The sequence below is a fragment of the Ovis canadensis genome, chromosome 2, assembly GCF_042477335.2.
Source record: "Ovis canadensis isolate MfBH-ARS-UI-01 breed Bighorn chromosome 2, ARS-UI_OviCan_v2, whole genome shotgun sequence".
NCBI classification, from domain to species: Eukaryota; Metazoa; Chordata; class Mammalia; order Artiodactyla; family Bovidae; genus Ovis; species Ovis canadensis.
The window spans coordinates 30,401,139-30,423,919 of NC_091246.1; the positions used below are offsets into that span (position 1 = coordinate 30,401,139).

General features: G+C 37.1%; 1 protein-coding gene across 2 annotated transcripts in view; it reads right to left on the reverse strand.

Moving 5' to 3' along the window:
• The window catches only part of ERCC6L2 (ERCC excision repair 6 like 2), a 162,506-nt gene that overhangs the window by 82,048 nt on the left and 57,677 nt on the right, over positions 1 to 22,781 (reverse strand). For both annotated transcript variants that reach the window (XM_069575743.1, XM_069575744.1), the window contains exon 11: positions 21,237 to 21,382. In XM_069575743.1, coding sequence (XP_069431844.1) covers positions 21,237 to 21,382 — 146 coding nt within the window. The remainder of the gene's footprint in view (positions 1 to 21,236; positions 21,383 to 22,781) is intronic.

The following is a 22,781-nucleotide window of genomic DNA, read 5'->3' on the forward strand; positions in this document are numbered from 1 at the left end:
TAACAGAATATTTCTAAGAAGTTTGAGCATTAGAGCTCATTTAAGTAGGCTGTGCTACATTTTTTGGAGTTTACATTTTTTGTTTCTACATTTTTTGGATACTCAAATACTATTATCTATGATTTTCCTAACATAACTTTTAAAAACTGCTAATTTACTCTAGCTAAATAAATATACACACTTAAAAAATGTACTTGTCTTTATTTCTCTAAATGCAGCTGAAAACCTTGGACATTATATATAAAATGAAACACAAGATTATGAAAGCTGGAGGGAACACAGAATGGTTACAGACCACAAGACAAACAACATGGCAGTGAGTTTTCTGGCTGTATTTCTGCCTAATATATCCCAGATTGGAATACCAGAGTGGGTTTCCATGCCCTTCTCCAGGGAAATCTTCTCGACCCAGGGATCGAACCCAGGTCTCTTGCATTGCAGGCAGATTCTTTACTGTCTGAGTCACCTGGGAAGTTCCTTGGGAGAAGCCAGTGAACTGGAAATGCCAAGAGCAGTCAACAGACCAAAAAAAAAAAAAAAGAAAAGAAAAGAAACCTAAGAAAAGCCTCTTCCTTTAGGCAAAGAAGCAGGGAAGGCATAGAGTTTTAAGACAGAAAACTGAAGACAATAACCAGCCTATTATTGCAAACACCATAGAAAAAAAAAATCTGTGGCCCTAACCCTAACTTCGTCATCCAAGGCTGAGTGGGGAGACTAAATTACCACCTTTGCCTGACAGTAAAGAGGTGCCTCTCATTCTCATTCAGGTGGTGTCAGGGAAGACTGATAAAGGAGCTTGAACTTTTGACTTCTGTCAAGCTATAACCAAGGTCCCCTCTGTGGTATGAGGAAAGCCATGCAGAAGTAGCAATAAAGTGCCTCAATCTCAGGATAGCAACATAGGCCAAGCAAGAGACATGGATTTCTAATCTCATGTGGCTGGCATGGTGTCTGGCTAAAACAGAAGTTTTAAATAAGATACACAGTCTCATAACATAATACTCAAAGCATCGAGTATACAATAAAAAATTACTACTCTCACCAAGATCTAAGAAACTCTCAATTTTTATGAGAAAAGACAATTAATATTTGACAACACTGCAAAGAATCAGATGTTTGAATCATCTGACAAGGATTTAAATGCAGCCACAATAAAAATGCTTCAAAAATGCTTGAAACAAATTAAAAATATTAAGTCTCAGCAAAGAAAGAGAGGATACCAAAAAAAAACCTTTAGAACTGAAAAATAACTGAATAACAAAACTTGCTGGTTGGATTTGATACTACAGTGGAGATGACAGACAACAGAATCAATAAACATAGGAGCAGGTCAATATTATTTGCCCAGTCTACACAACAGAAAGGAAACGTCCAGGAAAAAAGAAGTCTTAGAGGCCTGAGGGACAGTAATAAAAGAGCTAATACTTGTATCATAGTAGTTCCAAGAGAAAAGAGAGAGTAACACTGAATGAAAAGGTACTGGAAGAAATACAGCTGAAAACTTCCCAAATTTGGGGAAAAAGATAAACCTATAGAATGCAAAAATTGCATGAACTCCAAAATGATAAACCCAAAGAAAACTATATTTAGATATAGTGTAATTAAACTTCCGCAGACAGGAGACAAACTCTTGTAAGCAATCAGAGAGAAATTGTATCAACATACTACTTTTAAGGGAACATAAATTCAAATAACAGTAGATTTCTCATTAGAAACCAAGGTGGCCAGGAGGAAGCAGTGCATTTTTCAAGTGCTAAAAGAACTATCAACACAAAATTTTATATCCAGTAAAAACACCCTTCAAGACTAAAAGGGAAATCATGACACTGTTAGACTAAGGACAGTTAATAGACTGTCACCAACAGACTTAGAAGCAAGATAAAACTACTAAAAGAGCCAACCAATATCCAGTCCTATCAAATTTATCTCAAAAAAGTATTTTTCTTTTCCTTTTCATGAGTCCCTTCTTTATTTCTATTTTCCCTTTCCCCTATTTCAAACCTTGACATCATACCTGTATGTATTACTTCACTGGCCTCCAGTCTTCCTTTACCTTTGACCTCAGATCCATTCCCATATTACATAAAATAATTTTAAGCACAGAATATAGAAAACTAGGGGCTTTCCAGGTGGCCCAGTGGTAAAGAATCTGCCTGACAATGCAGGAGACACTGGAAATGCAGGTTTGATCCCTGAGTCAAGAAGATCCCCTGGAGGAAGAAATGACAACCCACTCTAGTATTCTTGCCTGGAAAAATCCCATGGACAGAGGAGCCTAGTGGGCTACAGTCCAGGGGGGTCACAAAGAGTCAGACATGACTAAGCTACTGAGCACACTTGCAGAGAAAACTAAGTATGCCAGTCCTCTATTTAAAACTTCTCAACTCTTTGGAGAGTCAAAGTTTTGTCTTCATTTAATTTGACCTCTGTTTAAAATATACAGTGAAAAGATGCCACAAAAGATATATGCATATTTCGACAGTTTTAAAATAAGAAATTGTTTAATGGATCTGACAAATTCATTTTTCTACCAGCCAAAACATATCAGAAGACAAAGAATTCATTCTGGAATGAAGTTATTTATAAAGATTTTTTTTTCTAAATATATCTAGCAAAACTTAATAATAAAATGTTTGTCTACTGATTTAAAGATTTCAGCTGCCTACAGCTTTTTAGATTTTACCTAATAACAACTGTTATCCTCTCATATTTTGAACTTTCAGTGTCTAAATACCCTACATTTAGCAATTATTATATAATGATCATAAAATTCTGTATTTTTAAAAAGTAAAACTTAAAATTCAAGAATAAAATAAGTTTTCTTTATATTCTACACTTTGCTAATCTCAACCTTCATAGCCTCACACTGAGGCTTTCTCTTGCTGTTTTTCCCTTTTCAGAATCTTTATACTAGATACTATTCATCCAGGGAGAGAAAATGTTAATAGTCTTCTCTTACACAGTTTCTATCAAAATAGAAATAAGTGAATATTTATACAGCATCTACTATATACCAGGAATGGTGCTAGAAATTTTCATATATCCTATACTTTCATCCTCAACACAGTTCTATGAGCTATTATTCTCATTTTACAGATGAGAAAATTGAGAATCAGAAATATTAATTTACTTGGTTAAAAGTCATTGAAGTGGCTAGCGTCTGGATTCAAACCCAGATATTCTGACTTAAGGTTCAGTATTCAATAGAAATTGAATTAGCTCCTTTGGAAAATAACTTATTAGAGGCAACAGCAAAAAGTTATCACAGAGACTTAAACTCAAAGAAAGGAATGAGGTGGGATAAACAGTAAGGTTTGGAAAAAATTCTAAAAATAAGTAAATTAGGGGAGTAGGTGATTTAGATGCCAAACAAGCAGAAGAAAAGTTAGAAGTTTACCTGTCTACTATTGTGATGGGGAAATTTTTGAAAAATCAAGGTTCATAAGATTACATAATTAGACTATTATGTGAAAAATCAACTAGTTATGATTAAAATAAAATTGGAGAGTAAGAAATATTTTCTAACACTTAACACCAAAAGTAAGTCTAGTCAACTGTTCAGTAAGTTGTGACATGAATTTACCTCAGATGTCCTAAATAAGCCACAGGAAGGTCACCACTAGTTGACGTAACAATCTTCAAAGATACTTTGAAGACTGCCCAAGTTAATTCAGAGGCAATATTCCTTTTAGAGAAAAAAAGAATCTCTAAACTCTGTCTCTAGAGACGAGATGATTCTCTATTTGATGATAATACAATTCAGAACTGCAAACATTTTCAAACCTGTCACTCCTCTCATATGGCTAAGCGCAAAAGCTTACTCCTTAAGCAATAAAATACAAAAAGAATACAGCTCTTTTCAACCTGAGAAATGGTATTAAGACAAACCCATAATCAACATGCAATCAACATTCATTCCTTAGGTCTTTCATGTTCTATTTTGTATCAAAAATATATAAAAATTATATTTAACCATATCTTAATGTTACACAAAAATACCATCAATGAATTAAATTTTATTGTTATGTATTAACTATTATATAAATCCTGCATGCCATATGAAGATCGAAGATACTGCATGCCACAACAAAGACCTGGCACAGCCAAATAAATATTTGTTTTAAAAGGTCGAATAAACTATTCACTTACCGAGAAGCCTAAATATATTTAACCAATACCATGCTCAGAGATAGGAAGGTTTAAAAGCATTAAAATGTCATTTTTCTACACAAAGTCGTTTATAAATTCAGTGATTCCAATAAAAATTCCAACCCAAGGAAAAATGCCAGAAAACTCTCCTTTGATGAACTGAATGAGATGATTATGGAAAGCTAAGCTTTAAGGTATTGACATTCCAGAATAAAGATTCACAGAATGAGAGTTTAAAGCAAAAAAAATAAATACATAAGTTAAAAGACAAAAATTAGTTATTTAAAATAAAATAATAAAATTGGAAAATGCCATTTTTTTCAGCAATAGATCCAAGAAAGATAAAAACACAAAGTAAGAGATCAAAGTTCACAGGTTTAAAGAATCATTCTAGGGGAATTCCCTGGTGGTCCAGTGGTTAGGACTCCGAGCTTTCACTGCTAAGGGCCTGTGTTTATCCCTGTTTGGGGAATTAAGATTCTGCAAGCTACACAGTGCAACTCTGTCCTCCCCGCAAAAGGAATCATTGTAGGAACACTAAAATCAGACAACCTAGTGACCAGGAGAGACACTAGAGAAAACTGAAGAGAAGCCACTGTCAAAGAAATAATCAAAGAGAACCTTCCAGAGTTCAGAAATACAAGCCTTCAGATCACACCCAGCAAAATAAACGAACAAAAACTCACATCAAGACTCAAATATCGGACTTCCATGGTGGTACAGTGGGTAAGAATCTGCCTGTCAATGCAGGGTACATGGGTTCAATCTCATCCGGGAAGCTTTCACATGCTGCAGAGCTACTAAGCCCACGCATCACAACTGCGGAGCCACACTTGACAGCTCTGAAACCTGTGCATCCTAGAGTCTGCACACGGTAACTATGGAAGCCCATGTGCCTAGAGTTTGTGCTCTGCAACAAAAGAAGCCACTGTAATGAGAAGCCCATGTACCACAATGAAGAGTAGCTCCTCATGCCGCAACTAGAGCAGGTCCACGCAGCAACCAAAAGACTCAGCACAACCAAAAATAATCAATTAATTTTTAATTAATTTATAAAAGAGTGAAATATCACTGTGAAATTTCAGACTAAAACAGGTTGATTGGCATTAGACAAAATTTCAGAAATACTAAATACCAGAAAATGTTGAAGAACCAAAGAGCCTCTTGATGAAGGTGAAAGAGGAGAGTGAAAAAGTTGGCTTAGAGCTCAACATTCAGAAAACTAAGATCATGGCATCTGGTCCCATCACTTCATGGGAAATAGATGGGGAAACAGTAGCTGACTTTATTTTGGGGGGCTCCAAAATCACTGCAGATGGTGACTGCAGCCATGAAATTAAAGATGCTTACCCTTTGGAAGGAAAGTTATGATCAACATAGATAGCATATTCAAAAGCAGAGACATTACTTTGCCAACAAAGGTCCATCTAGTCAAGGCTATGGTTTTTCCAGTAGTCATGTATGGATGTGAGAGTTGGACTGTGAAGAAAGCTGAGCACAGAAGAATTGATGCTTTTGAGCTGTGGTGTTGGAGAAGATGCTTGAAAGTCCCTTGGACTGCAAGGAGATCCAACCAGTCCATTCTAAAGGAGATCAGTCCTGAATATTCATTGGAAGGACTGATGTTGAAGCTGAAACTCCAATATTTTGACCACCTGATGTGAAGAGCTGACTCATTTGAAAAGACCCTGACGTTGGGAAAGATTGAAGGCAGGAGAAGAAGGGGACGACAGAGGATGAGATGGTTGGATGGCATCACCGATTCAATGGACATGAGTTTGAGTGAACTTGGGAAGTTGGTGATGGACAGGGAGGCCTGGCGTGCTGTGGTTCAGTTCAGTTCAGTTCAGTTCAGTTCAGTCACTCAGTAGTGTCCGACTCTTTGCGACCCCGTGAACTGCAGCACGCCAGGCCTCCCTGTCCATCATGAACTCCCAGAGTTAGAGTCTCCCAGCATCAGAGTCTTTTCCAATGAGTTAACTCTTCGCATGAGGTGGCCAAAGTATTGGAGCTTCAGCTTCAGCATCATTCCTTCCAAAGAATACCCAGGACTGATCTCCTTGCAGTCCAAGGGATTCTTAAGAGTCTTCTCCAACACCACAGCTCAAAAGCATCAATTCTTCGGCGCTCAGCTTTCTTCACAGTCCAACTCTCATATCCATCCATGACTACTGGAAAAACCATAGCCTTGACTAGATGAACCTTTGTTGGCAAAGTAATGTCTCTGCTTTTGAATATGCTATCTAGGTTGGTCATAACTTTCCTTCCAAGGAGTAAGCGTCTTTTAATTTCATGGCTGCAATCACCATCTCCTGTGATTTTGACAGACTGGTTCCAAATAGGAAAAGGAGTAAGTCAATGCTGTATATTGTCACCCTGCTTATTTAACTTCTATGCAGAGTACTTCATGAGAAATGCTGGGCTGGAAGAAGCACATGCTGGAATCAAGATTACCGGGAGAAATATCAACAACTTCAGATATGCAGATGACACCACCCTTATGACAGAAAGTGAAGAGGAACTAAAGAGCCTCTTGATGAAAGTGAAAGAGGAGAGTGAAAAAGTTGGCTTAAAGCTCAACATTCAGAAAACGAAGATCATGGCATCTGGTCCCATCACTTCATGGGAAATAGACCGGGAAACAGTGGAAGCAGTGTCAGACTTTATTTTGGGGGGCTCTAAAATCACTGTAGATGGTGATTGTAGCCATGGGGTCGCAAAGAGTTGGACAAGACTGAGCAACTGAACTGAACTGAATACCTACAAAGATCTGAAAAGAAATTCTCTACAGCTGGCCAAAGCAATTACATGAGAGATCACATAAAAGATATTTTTGATATTCAAAAATACATAAAATTTATTTTCTATATATTCTGGCATACAAAGTTATTTGTTAAAATAGCTGAGAGATAATATAGACAGATGACAAAAGTAGAAGAAACGATGGATGTGTGCTAATGTTAATACCAAACATTACAAGTACTAAGAAGATACTGTAGAAAGTTGCTGGACTAAAAGTCAAAAATTAAAGTATATTATTTAAGGCTAAAAATTAATTAATAGACAAAAAATAAAAAGAATAAAGACTACATGGAAAACGGGGCTGCTGCTAAGTTGCTTCAGTCGTGTCTGACTCTGTGCGACCCCATAGATGGCAGCCCACCAGGCTCCCCCGTCCCTGGGATTCTCCAGGCAAGAACACTGGAGTGGGTTGCCATTTCCTTCTCCAATGCAGGAAAGTGAAAAGTGAAAGTGAAGTCACTCAGTCATGTCCGACTCTTCATGACCCCATGGACTGCAGCCTACCAGGCTCCTCCGTCCATGGGATTTTCCAGGCAAGAGTATTGGAGTGGGGTGCCATTGCCTTCTCTGGGAAAATGTGGAGGGGGAAGTAAAAGAAAACTAAATTTCCCTTTAACATAACACAAAGTCCAAGCTGTTGATAAACTAAAAGATAATGAAGAATTAGGATTCTGGCAAAAATAATGAACTGAGCCAGTGTGAAAGTCTTTTGTTTCAACAGCCAGAAATTAAACATAAATTTCTGCAAAATGAGAAAAACAAAACAAAAACTGAGTGTATCTCTTTTGAAAAATATAGCTGATGAATGTATTTACTATATTTTGTAAAGTTCTTTATGTAACAAATGTAAGGACTTAGGTAACAAATCATTCTTTGAATTCAGTCACAGGAAAACAGGAATCCAAAACTTCTCGTGCCCTGGTTGGGATACCTAACAGAGAAGTCAAAGTAAAACCACAGTAATGGAGAACTCCTACAACCAGTCTCCTAAGGATTAACAGAGGAAGATAAGCTCAAAATAAAAAATTACAAAATGTGTGAAGAAACCATCTACCATGAGCAAGAGCCAGAGGGAAGAACAAATAGAAGGATTAGCATCCCCCCAAAATAGGAGTTAAATAGAGTAAAAATGCCATTCAAAAAGGTATTTTTAAAAATGACTAAAACTACTAAAGAAATAAAAGCTAGAAACCATAAAAAACAAAAAATATAGATCAATGATCAGCCAGATTTGAAAAATATAAGGAAGACCTTTTAAAAAATTTGAGTATATTCCTATGCTGTACGCTGTATCCACATGACTTCTTTATTTTGACCCTCTCAATCCCCTGTACCTTTTAACCCCTTCTCCCTACTCCTTCCCTTTGAGCAACCACTAGCCTATTCTCTGTATCTGAGTCTGTTTTGCTATGTTTGCTCTTTTATTTTTTAGATACTGTATGTAAGTGAAATCATATAGTACTTGTCTTTCTCCATCTGATTTATTTCACTTAGATTATACACTGTAGATTCACCCATGTTGTCACAAAGGACAAGATTTCATCCTTTTTATGGCTAAGTAATATTCCACTGTGTGTGTGTGTGTGTGTGTGTGTGTGTGTGTGTATGTAAATATATCTATGTATGTGTGTATAATCATTATCCATTTCATTTATCAATAGACACTTAGGTTAGGTTGTGTCTGTATCATAGTTATTATATATACTGCTGCTTTGAACATACATATATCTATTCAAATTAGTGTTTTTCATTTTCTTTAGATAAATGACCAAAAGTGAAATTGCTAGGTTGTATGCCACTTGTACTTTTAATTTTTTGAGGAACCTCCATACTAGTTTTCATAGTGACTGTATTAGCGTAGATTCCCACCAACAGTGCAGAATGGTTGCCTTTTCCCCATTGCCTCAACAACACCTGTTATCTGTGTTTTGGTTTTTTTTTTTTTTTTCGTAAAAGTTACCCTGACAGGTGTGAGGTGCTATTTCTCTGGTTTGAGCTGCATTTCCCTGATGATTAGTGATGCTGAGCACCTCATCATGGGCCTGTTGGCCATCTGTATGTCTTCTTTGGAAATATATCTATTTAGGACCTCTGCTGATTTCTTGGATTATTTGGCTTTTTTATATTGAGTTTTAGAGTTCCTTATAGATATTGGATATTAACCCCTTATTGAACATATCATTTACAATATCTTCTCCCATTCAGTAGGCTGCCTTTTTCTTTTGTTGATAGTTTCCTCCACTGTGCCAAAGCTCTTTAGTTTGATGTAGTCACATGTTTATTTTTGTTCTTACTGTCCTCGCTCAGAAAGATTTAAAAAACATTACAAAGATCAATGCCAAAGAGCTCACTGCTTATATTTTCTTCTAGGAGTTTTATGGTTTTAGGTCTAACATTAAATGTTTAATCCACTTTGCATTTATTTTTGTATCTGGCATTAGAAAAGAGTCTACTTTCACTCTCTTACATCTATCTGTCCGATTTTCCCAACATCACATATTGAAAAGACTCTTTCCCCCACTGAATATTCTTGGCTGCTTAAAGATAGATCAGTTCAGTACAGTTGAGTCGCTCAGTCGTGTCCGACTCTTTGTGACCCCATGAATCGCAGCACACCAGGCCTCCCTGTCCATCACCAACTCCCGGAGTTCACTCAGACTCGCATCCATCGAGTCAGTGATGCCATCCAGCCATCTCATCCTCGGTCGTCCCCTTCTCCTCCTGCCCCTAATCCCTCCCAGCATCACAGTCTTTTCCAATGAGCCAACTCTTCACATGAGGTGGCCAAAGTATTGGAGCTTCAGCTTCAGCATCATTCCTTCGAAAGAAATCCCAGGGTTGATCTCCTTCAGAATGGACTGGTTGGATCTCCTTGCAGTCCAAGGGACTCTCAAGAGTCTTCTCCAACAGCACAGTTCAAAAGCATCAATCCTTTGGCGCTCAGCCTTCTTCACAGTCCAACTCTCATATCCATACATGACTACCGGAAAATCCATAGCCTTAACTCCACAGACCTTAGTCGGCAAAGTAATGTCTCTGCTTTTGAATATACTATCTAGGTTGATCGTAACTTTTCTTCCAAGGAGTAAACATCTTTTAATTTCATGGCTTCAGTCACCATCTGCAGTGATTTTGGAGCCCAAGAAAATAAACTCTGACACTGTTTCCACATCTATTTCCCATGAAGTGATGGGACCGGATGCCATGATTTTCGTTTTCTGAATGTTGAGCTTTAAGCCAACTTTTTCACTCTCCTCTTTGACTTTCATCAAGAGGCTTTTTAGTTCCTCTTCACTTTCTGCCATAAGGGTGGTGTCATATACATATCTGAGGTTATTGATATTTCTCTTGGCAATCTTAATTCCAGCTTGTGTTTCTTCCAGTCCAGCGTTTCTCATGATGTAGTTGACCATATAAATGTGCTCTATTCTATTCCACTGATCTGTGCGTCTGGTTTCATACCAGTACCATATTGTTTTGATTATTATGGCTTTGTATACCACACAAATTTGATTTTGAAATCATGAAGCAAGACAACTCTAGCCTTGTACCTTCTCAAGCTCTCTTTGGTTGTCTGGGGTCTTCTGTGGTTCCACACAAATTTTAGGACTATCTGTTCTGTGAAAAATGCAATGGGTATTTTGACAGTGATTGTATTGAATATGAAGATTACTTTGGCCTATATGGACATTTTAACAATGTTAATTCTTTCAATCCATTACCATGGTGTATCTTTCCATTTATTTGTGTTCAGTTTCTTTCATATTTGTGTTATAGTTTTCAGTGAACATGTCATTTACCTCCTTGGTTAAATTATTCCTATTTTATTATTTCTGATGTAGTTGTAAAAGAACAACTGTAATTTCTCTGACAGCACATTATTTGTGTATAGAAATGCAACAGATTTCTGTATGATAATACTGTCTCCTGCAACTTTGTTGTTTAGTTTCTAAGTCATGTCCAACTCTTTGCAACTCCATGGACTGTATGCTCACCAGGCTCCTCTGTCCATGGGATTTTCCAAGCAACGATACTGGAGTGGGTTGCCATTTCCTCCTTCAGGGGATTTTCTCAATTCAGGGATCGAACCTGCATCTCCTGCTTGGCAGGCATATTCTTTACCTCTGAGCCACCAGGGAAGCATCCTACAACTTTACTGAATTCATTTATTAGTTCTTATCGTTTTCTGGTATTGTCTTCAGGGTTTTCTATATATAGAATCATGATATCTGCAAATAGCAACAGTTTTGCTTCTTCTGTTTCCTATTTGGATGCCTTTTATTTATCTTTCTTACCTGATTACTGTGGCCAGGAATCACTGTACCATGTTGAATAAAACTGGTAAGAGTGGGTGTCCTTGTTTTGTTCCTGATCCTAGAGGAAAAGTTTTAAGCTTTTTACCACTGTGTATATTATTAGCTGTTGGTTTTTCATATATGGCCTTTATTATGTTATGTTCCCTCTATAACCACTTTATTGAAGGTTTTTATGATAAAGACATTGAATTTTGTCAAAATCTTTTTCTGTATCTATTGAGATGATCATACGATTTTTCTTCTTCAATGTGTTAATGTGATCTATCACATTGATTGGTTTGTGGGTACTGACTCCTACTTGCATCCCTGGGATAAATCTTACTTCATCATGGTGTTTAATCCTTTCAACTGTTATTGAATTCCATTTGCTAATATTTGTTGAAGATTTTTATATCTCATCAGGTATCACTGCCTTGTAATTTTCTTTTTTGTGTGATATCTTTGTCTGGTTTTGGTATCAGGGTTAATGCTGGCCTTGTAAAATGAGTTTGAACGTATTTCTTTTGCTTCAATATTTTTGCAATAGTTGGACAAGACTAGGTATTATCTGTTCTTTATTTGGCCAAGCCACTTGACTTATGCGATCTTAGTTCCCCAACCAGAAATCAAACCTGGGCCCCCTGCAGTGGAAGCATGAAGTCTTAACCACTGGACATCCAGGAAAATCCCAACTGGTTCTTTAAATACTTGGTAGAATTCCTCTGTGAAGCCATCTGATTCTGGACTTTTGTTTGTTAAGAGTTGTTTGACTACTGATTCAATTTCATTATAGCAATCAGTCAGTTCAGATATTTTATTTCTTCCTGATTCAGTCTTTGAAGACTGTATGTTTCTAGGAATTTATACATTTTTTTCCAGGTTGTCCAATCCATTGGCACATAATTGTCTACAGCGGTTTCTTATGAGTGTTTGTATTTCTTTGATATTGGTTGTAACTTCTCTTTTATCTCTGATTTTGATAGGTGTATGCTGCTGTTGTTCAGTTGCCCAGCTGTGTCTGGCTCTTTGTGAACCCATGGATTGCAGCATGCCAGGCTTCCCTGTCCCTCACTATCTCCTGCAGTTTGCCCAAGTTTCTGTCCATTGCACTGTTGATGCCATCCAGCCATCTTATCCTCTGACACCCTCTTCTCCTTCTGCCCTCAATCTTTCCCAGCACCAGGGACTTTTCCAACGAGCGAGCTATTTGCCATCAGGTGACCAAAATACTGCAGCATCGACTTCAGCATCAGCCCTTCCAATGAGTCTTCGGGGTTGATTTCCTTTAAGATTGACTGGTTGGATCTCTTTGTTGTCCAACGGACTCTCAGGAATCTTCTCCAGCACCACAGTTCAAAGACATCAATTCTTTGGCATTCTGCCTTCTTTATGGTCCAGTTCTTACAACTGTATGTGAGACCACTGGGAAGACCACAGACTTGACTATAGGGATCTTTGTCGGGTGAGTAATATCTCTGCTTTTCAACACACTGTCTAGGTTTGTCATAGCTTTCCTGAAAAGAAGCAATCGTTTTCTGATTTCATGGCTGCGTCACCATCTGCAGTGACTTTAGAGCCCAAGAAGAGGAAATCTGTCACTGCTTCTACCTCTTCCCCTTCTATTTGCCATGAAGTAATGGAGCCAGATGCCGTGATCTTAGCTTTTTTAATATTTAGTTTTAAGCCAGCTTTTTCACTCTCCACCTTCACTCTCCTCAAGAGGTTCTTTAGTTCATCTCCACTTTCTGCCATTAGTGTGATATCATCTCATATCTGAGGTTGTTGATGTCTCTCCTGCCTATCTTGATTCTAGCTTAACTCATCCAGTCTGGCATTTCTCATGGTGTGCTCAGTTTATACTTTAAATAAACAGGGTGACAGCAGACAGCCCTGTGGTATTCCTTTCTCAATCCTGAACCAATCAGTTGTTCCATACAGGGTTCTAAGTGTTCCTTGCTGACCCACATACAGGTTTCTCAGGAGAGGTAAGATGGTCCGGTACTCCCACCTCTTTAAAAACTTTTCACAGTTTGTTATGATCCACATAGTCAAAGGCTTTAGCGCAGACAATGAAACAGAGGTAGATATTTTTCTGATATTCCCTTGCCTTCTCTATGGTCCAGCGAACGTTGGCAACTTGATCTCTGGCTCTTCTGCCTTTTCTAAACCCAGCTTGAAGATCTGAAAGTTCTTGGCTCATGTAATGCTGAAGCCTAGCATGAAAGAGTTAAAATAGGACCTTACTAGCATAGCATGGGAGATGAGTGCAACTGTCAGATGGTTTGAAGATTCTTTAATACTACTATAGGTGTATACTTACTGACAGTTAACATTTTGTCAACTGTTTTCTGCTTGCTTTTGTAATACTTCTACGCTCTTCCTTTAGTCTCTTTCCTTGTGGTATGATAACTTTCTTTAATGTTATGTTTGGGTTCCTTTCCCTTTTATTTTTTTTTATCTATTGCAAATTTTTGGTTTAAGATTACCATGAAGTTCATATATATTGACATGTGTGTGTATATATACATATATAAATATAAAATACATAAATATGGAACCAGTCTGTTGTTCCATGTCCAGTTCTAACTGCTGCTTCCTGACCTGCATACAGATTTCTCAAGAGGCAGGGCAGGTGGTCTGGTATTCCCATCTCTTTCAGAATTTTCCACAGTTTATTGTGATCCACACAGTCAAAGGCTTTGGCATAGTCAATAAAGCAAAAATAGATGTTTTTCTGGAACTCTTTGCTTTTTCCATGAAAGAGCAGATGTTGGCAATTTGATCTCTGGTTCCTCTGCCTTTTCTAAAACCACCTTGAACATCAGGGAGTTCACGGTTCACATATTGCTGAAGTCTGGCTTGGAGAATCTGGAGCATTACTTTACTAGCATGTGAGATGAGTGCAATTGTGTGGTAGTTTGAGCATTCTTTGGCATTGCCTTTCTTTGGAATTGGAATGAAAACTGACCTTTTCCAGTCCTGTGGCCACTGCTGAGTTTTCCAAACTTGCTGGCATATTGAGTGCAGCACTTTCACAGCATCATCTTTGAGGATTTGAAACAGCTCAACTGGAATTCCATCACCTCCACTAGCTTTGTTTGTAGTGACGCTTTCTAAGGCCCACTTGACTTCACATTCCAGGATGTCTGGCTCTAGGTGAATGATCACACCATCGTGATTATCTGGGTCGTGAAGATCTTTTTTGTACAGTTCTCCCGTGTATTCTTGCCACCTCTTCTTAATATCTTCTGCTTCTGTTAGGTCCAGACCATTTCTGTCCTTTATCGAGCCCATCTTTGCATGAAATGTTCCGGCTGTATATTGTCACCCTGCTTATTTAACTTTTATGCAGAGTACATCATGAGAAATGCTGGACTGGAAGAAACACAAGCTGGAATCAAGATTGCTGGGAGAAATATCAATAACCTCAGATATGCAGATGACACCACCCTTATGGCAGAAAGTGAAGAGGAGCTAAAAAGCCTCTCAATGAAAGTGAAAGAGGAGAGTGAAAAAGTTGGCTTAAAACTCAACATTCAGAAAACTAAGATCATGGCATCTGGTCCCATCACTTCATGGGAAATAGATGAGGAAACAGTAGAAACAGTGTCAGACTTTATTTTTGGGGGCTCCAAAATCACTGCAGATGGTGACTGCAGCCATGAAATTAAAAGACGCTTACTTCTTGGAAGAAAAGTTATGACCAACCTAGATAGTATATTCAAAAGCAGAGACATTACTTTGCTGACTAAGGTCCACCTAGTCAAGGCTATGGTTTTTCCTGTGGTCATGTATGGATGTGAGAGTTGGACTGTGAAGAAGGCTGAGTGCCGAAGGATTGATGCTTTTGAACTGTGGTGTTGCAGAAGACTCTTGAGGGTCCCTGGGACAGCAAGGAGATCCAACCAGTCCATTCTGAAGGAGATCAACCCTGGGATTTCTTTGGAAGGAATGATGCTGAAGCTGAAGCTCCAATACTTTGGACACCTCATGTGAAGAGTTGACTCATTGGAGAGGACTCTGATGCTGGGAGGGATTGGGGGCAGGAGGAGAAGGGGATGGCCGAGGATGAGATGGCTGGATGGCATCACAGATGCGATGGACGTGAGTCTGAGTAAACTCCGGGAGACGGTGATGGACAGGGAGGCCTGGCGTGCTGCAATTCATGGGGTCGCAAAGAGTCGGACAGGACTGAGCGACTGAACTGAACTGAATTGAACTGATACACACACACACGTTGTTGTTGTTATTCAGTCACCCAGTCTTGTCTGAATCTTTGAGACTCCATGGACTGCAGCACACCACCTCTCTGTCCCACACCATCTCTCGAAATTTGCCCAAGTTTGTATCCATTGCATTGGTGATGCTATCCAGCCATCTCATTCTCAGATGCCCCTTTTCCTTTGCCCTCAATCTTTCCCAGCATCAGGGACTTTTCCAATCTGAGTCAGCTGTTTGCACAAGATGACTAAAATACTGGAGCTTCAGCTTCAGCTTCAGCATCAGTCCTTCCAATGAGTATTCAGGGTTGATTTCCCTTAAGATCAACTGGTTTTATCTCTTTGCTGTCCATGGGACTTTCAGGAGTCTTCTCCTATACCATAATTCAAAGGCATCAATTCTTTGGCATTCTGTCTTATTTATGATCCAGTTCAATATATATACACATACATATATGTATTCTTACATATATATTTATATACACACATATACACAATTTTATATATTTATATATATACACACATTATATAAATCTGTTTTAAAATGACAGTTGCTTAAGTTCAAATGCTTTTAAGCACTACATTTTTACTCCACAACCCATGTTTTATGTTTTGAATACCATATTTTGCATCTTTCTATTTTTTGTATCATCTAATTCTTTAATGTAGTTGTAGTTATGTTTTACAACTTTTCCTTTTTTAAAAAAATCAAAACATATTTGATTTAGAATGTTGTGTTAGTTTCTGATGTATAGTAAAGTGATTCAGTTATATTGTTTTTCAGATTCTTTTTCATTTTAAATATTGAAGATAGTTCTACAACTTCTGTCTTTTAATCTTCATTCTACCCCTTTTTAAGGGTTTGAACTGCTGCCTTTACTACATATTTGTCTTTATTAGTGAGATTTCTTTCTTTCATATATTTTGTTATTTCTGGTTATGGCCTTTTCCTTTCACTTGAAGAAGATCCTTTCACATTTGTTATAGGATCCATTTTGTGATGATGAACTTTCAGCTTCTGCTTGTGTGGCAAACTTCTTCTCTCCTTCAATTCTGAATGATAGCCTTGCTGGTAAAGTATTCTTGGCAATAAGTTATTTTGTTTTTTTTTTTTGTTTGTTTCAGTACTTTAAATATAATGTGTTACTCCCTCCTGTCCTATAAAGTTTTGCTGAAAAATCAGCTGACAGGACTTCTAAACACAAAAAATAGATTTTAAAATTAAAAATTCAATAGACAGATTAAATAGCAATTTGCAATACAGCTGAAGTGATAATTAGGGACTTTATGGCAGAGGTTATCAAATTAGACTACAGGTGAGCAGAACAGGAATGAAAGATAATTGGTTGTCATGATAAATTCTGAACTATCTGAACTACTGTTGAAGGTATTTATACCTTTAAAACATTATTTAAAAATTAAGAATGCTTATGTGTGTTTGATAAAACTTAGCTGAAGACAGTGTTCTGTCATTTAATACTGAGTATTTAAGGAATCGTGTGAAATTCTTCTTGAATTCATTCACAGGTACATGGAAATCTAGAGCTTCTCAGGCCTTAGCTGCAAGAATTCAAGAATAATTTTAGTCCTCAGCAGTTAAGCAGCTCACTCACCATATATATTTGATTTCTCACTGTAATTTTTCTGTTTTTTGGCCATGCTGTATAACTTGTGCGATCTTAATTCCTTTACCAGGGACTGAACATATCCCATGGCAGTGAAAGCACTAAGTCCTAATCACAGGACCTCCAGGGAATTTCCAAAGCAATTTTTTTACTTACTTACTTTTCCTTTCTTGTATTTTATATGTTTTTTTTTAAGTCCCTTGAGATTAATTTCAAAAATATACAAACAGCTCATAAAGCTCAATATTAAGAACAACAAACAATCCAATCAAAAAAATTGGCAGAAGACCTAAACAGACATTTCTTCAAAGAAGACATACAGATGGCCAACAGGCACATAAAAAAATGTATATAAAATCACTAATTATTAGATAAATGCAAATCAAAACTACAATGAGGTATTGCTTTACTCCATTCAGAATGGCCCTCATCAAAAAGTCTATAAATAATAAATGCTGGAGAGAGAAAAGGGAACCCTCCTACACTTTTGGTGGGAATGTAAACTGGTATAACCACTATGAAAAACAGTAATAACTACCATATGATCCTACAATTCCACTCCTGGGCATATATCTAGAGAAAACTATTATCCATCCCAGTGTTCACTGCAGGACTATCTATAAGAGCCAAGACATGGAAGTAACTTAAATGTCCATCCACAGATGAATGGATAAATACATATATATACACAATACAGCAACATGAATGGACTTTGAGGTTATCTAACTAAGTAAAGTAAGCCAGATAAAGATAAATATATGATATCGCTTATATGTGGAATCAAAAAAAAAGATACAAATGAACGTATATTTAAAACAGAAGACGCTTTTAATTTTAATTAGGTCCCATTTGTTTATTTTTGCTTTTATTTCCAGAATTCTGGGAGGTGGATCATAGAGGATCCTGCTGTGATTTATGTCTGAGAGTGTTTTGCCTATGCTCTCCTCTAGGAGTTTTATAGTTTCTGGTCTTACATTTAGATCTTTAATCCATTTTGAGTTTATTTTTGTGTGCGGTGTTAGGAAGTGATCTAGTTTCATTCTTTTACAAGTGGTTGACCAGTTTTCCCAGCACCACTTGTTAAAGAGATTGTCTTTACTCCATTGTATATTCTTGCCTCCTTTGTCAAAGATAAGGTGTCCATATGTGTGTGGATTTATCTCTGGGCTTTCTCTTTTGTTGCAGTGATCTATATGTCTGTCTTTGTGCCAGTACCATACTGTCTTGATGACTGTGGCTTTGTAGTAGAGCCTGAAGTCAGGAAGATTGATTCCTCCAGTTCCATTCTTCTTTCTCAAGATTGCTTTGGCTATTCGAGGTTTTTTGTATTTCCATACAAATCTTGAAATTATTTGTTCTAGTTCTGTGAAAAATATAGCTGGTAGCTTGATAGGGATTGCATTGAATTTGTAAATTGCTTTGGGTAGTATACTCATTTTCACTATATTGATTCTTCCGATCCATGAACATGGTATATTTCTCCATCTATTAGTGTCCTCTTTGATTTCTTTCATCAGTGTTTTATAGTTTTCTATATATAGGTCTTTAGTTTCTTTAGGTAGATATATTCCTAAGTATTTTATTCTTTTTGTTGCAATGGTGAATGGAATTGTTTCCTTAATTTCTTTTTCTACTTTCTCATTATTAGTGTATAGGAATGCAAGGGATTTCTGTGTGTTGATTTTATATCCTGCAACTTTACTATATTCATTGATTAGCTCTAGTAATTTTCTGGTGGAGTCTTTAGGGTTTTCCATGTAGAGGATCATGTCGTCTGCAAACAGTGAGAGTTTTACTTCTTCTTTTCCAATTTGGATTCCTTTTATTTCTTTTTCTGCTCTGATTGCTGTGGCCAAAACTTCCAGAACTATGTTGAATAGTAGCGGTGAAAGTGGACATCCTTGTCTTGTTCCTGACTTTAGGGGAAATGCTTTCAATTTTTCACCATTGAGGATAATGTTTGCTGTGGGTTTGTCATATATAGCTTTTATTATGTTGAGGTATGTTCCTTCTATTCCTGCTTTCTGGAGAGTTTAAGCTTCTGCACAACAAAGGAAACTATAAGCAAGGTGAAAAGACAGCCTTCTGAATGGGAGAAAATAATAGCAAATGAAGCAACTGACAAACAACTAATCTCAAAAATATACAAGCAACTTATGCAGCTCAATCCAGAAAAATAAACGACCCAATCAAAAAATGGGCCAAAGAACTAAATAGACATTTCTCCAAAGAAGACATACGGATGGCTAAGAAACACATGAAAAGATGCTCAACATCACTCATTATTAGAGAAATGCAAATCAAAACTACAATGAGGTACCACTTCACACCAGTCAGAATGGCTCCGATCCAAAAATCTGCAAGCAATAAATGCTGGAGAGGGTGTGGAGAAAAGGGAACCCTCCTACACTGTTGGTGGGAATGCAAACTAGTACAGCCACTATGGAGAACAGTGTGGAGATTCCTTAAAAAATTGCAAATAGAACTACCTTATGACCCAGCAATCCCACCGCTGGGCATACACACCGAGGAAACCAGAATTGAAAGAGACACATGTACCCCAATGTTCATCGCAGCACTGTTTATAATAGCCAGGACATGGAAACAACCTAGATGTCCATCAGCAGATGAATGGATAAGAAAGCTGTGGCACATATACACAATGGAGTATTACTCAGCCGGTAAAAAGAATTCATTTGAATCAGTTCTGATGAGATGGATGAAACTGGAGCCGATTATACAGAGTGAAGTAAGCCAGAAAGAAAAACACCAATACAGTATACTAACACATATATATGGAATTTAGGAAGATGGCAATGACGACCCTGTATGCAAGACAGGAAAAAGACACAGATGTGTATAACGGACTTTTGGACTCAGAGGGAGAGGGTGGGATGATTTGGGAGAATGGCATTCTAACATGTATACTATCATGTAAGAATTGAATCGCCAGTCTATGTCTGACGCAGGATACAGCATGCTTGGGGCTGGTGCATGGGGATGACCCAGAGAGATGTAAGGGGGAGGGAGGTGGGAGGGAGGTTTATGTTTGGGAACGCTTGTAAGAATTAAAGATTTTAAAATTTTAAAAATAAATAAATAAATAAATAAAACACATATACACACACACACACACACACACACACACACAAAATAAAAATAAAAATAAAACAGAAGACGACTCACAGATCAAGGGAGCGGAGGGATATGTTAGGAGGATGGGATTAACGTATATACACTACTATATAAAAGACAGATAACCAACAAGAACCTACTGTATAGCATAGAGAACTATACTCAGTATTTTGCAGTAACATAAAAGGGAAAAAACCTGAAAAATAACATAGGTTACTGAATCTTTCTGCTGTACACCTGAAACTTACATGACATTGTAAGTCAACGATACTACAATCTTGAATAAATAAATAAATAAATAAATCTCCTTTGAAATTCTTTTTGAAAGACAGTGGGAGTATATCTATAAAATACTTATTATATTAGATGTTAAAAAGTTACAGATTTATTACCCCTGCCAAAAGAGACTAATCTTCTCAGGTGTTTATATCAACTTAAATTTTTCTCTAAAGTATGTGTATGTCTTAAAAAGTTCACTGAGATTCATAAACAGGTGTTAGAACTGATTTAGCTTTATAAAACCTATAAATGTTCAGCTGCTCTCCTTGAGACCAAGTAGAGACAGAGGAAGGAAACTCCTGGTCCATTAAGCCTTCCTTATGGGTTCTCAAGGGTTCCTTGACCACAGTTTGAAAATCACTGCCACATGTGACTCTCAACTATTCAATTAATAACTTGATTATTCAATTAAGTCTGACTGTTCTAACCACAATACACGAGTCAAAAAACTACAGAATATTTTGATGAAGAAGCATCCACTTTTCGGATATTTTAAAAAATAAAGCCAGACGTATAAAGAGGATGAAAATAATGGATCTGACAGAAAAGTTTAGATAAAACTCAATAATGTTATCCCAGTCAAAATTAGCATTTTTGTTGCTTCTCCTTAAAGCTAAATGAAACACAGCAATAGAAGCATAATCACTGAAAATCCAGTAATAGGTTAAGGATTATCTTAAATCTTAAGAGCAATTAGATAGAAATCAAGTTACAAAATTTTATTTTCTTACATTGTAGAGACAAGGCAAATGTTTACATCTTGAGTGCTGTTGAATTCTTTCACAATCTTGATTCTTTCCTCTGATTTTGTACTTCCATCAAGTCGTCGGTAATCAAGTCCAGATGCCATACAGTATTGCTGCAGCACATCAAGCAACTAGAGGAAAGATACAGAGACATGCAAAAATAAACTCATGGTTTAATAAGTTTCATACCATTATACAGATGAGCTTTATTAAGTATTAATATCGCTGTTCACAATTTCCTTCTTATAATTACAAGAGCAACAAATATTTTCTATTTTCTGACTCATACATCTTCCTACTATTATACTGAAACTGACTTTAACATTTGGCAACCTTTGTGTTAAAAAAAGAAAAATCAATATTTCAACGGAAAAAATCAATCTTTAGCTTTCTAAACTAAAAAAAAAAAGGAATAAAAAGAAAAGTATTGGCCAACTCATTTATCTAATTATATTAATTATTTTTGCTATAGTCCACATTCTTAAATATCTTAAAGAACATTTTAATTATTAACAAATACATCTAAGTAGAGAATTAGAAATCTATCTTTATGTTTGCTATCTGATAGTAAGTAATTCTGATATCGGAGAAGGCAATGGAGATTTAAGTATCTGTTTTAAAAGCTGTGTACCTCATTACCATTTCCCACAGAAATTATTAAGAAGCAGAAGATATCTGGAAGAGGTGGTAAGAATATACAGAAGAACAAAAGATCTTCATGACCCAGATAATCACGATGGTGTGATCACTCACCTAGAGCCAGACAACCTGGAATGTGAAGTCAAGTGGGTCTTAAGAAGCATCACTACAAACAAAGCTAGTGGAGGTAATGGAATTCCAGTTGAGCTATTTCAAATCCTCAAAGATGATGCTGTGAAAGTGCTGCACTCAATATGCCAACAAATTTGGAAAACTCAGCAGTGGCCACAGGACTGGAAAAGGTCAGTTTTCATTCCAATTCCAAAGAAAGGCAATGCAAAAGAATGCTCAAACTACCACACAACTGCTCATTTCACATGTTGGCAAAGTAATGCACAAAAGTCTCCAAGCCAGGCTTCACCAATATATGAACTGTGAACTTCCAGATGTTCAAGATGGATTTAGAAAAGGCAGAGGAACCAGAGATCAAATTGCCAACATCCGCTGTTTCATTGAAAAAGCAAGAAGAGTTCCAGAAAAACATCTACTTCTGCTTTACTGACTATGTCAAAGCCTTTGCTGTGTGGATCACAACAAACTGTGGAAAATTCTTAAAGAGATGGAAACACCAGACCACCTTACCTGCCTCCTGAGATATCTGTATGCAGGTCAAGAAGCAACAGTTAGAAGTAGACATGGAACAACAGACTGGTTCCAAATAGGAAAAGGAATACGTCAAGGCTGTATATTGTCACCCTGCTTATTTAACTTATATGCAGAGTACATCATGAGAAACGCTGGACTGGAAGAAACACAAGCTGGAATCAAGATTGCCGGGAGAAATATCAATAACCTCAGATATGCAGATGATACCACCCTTATGGCAGAAAG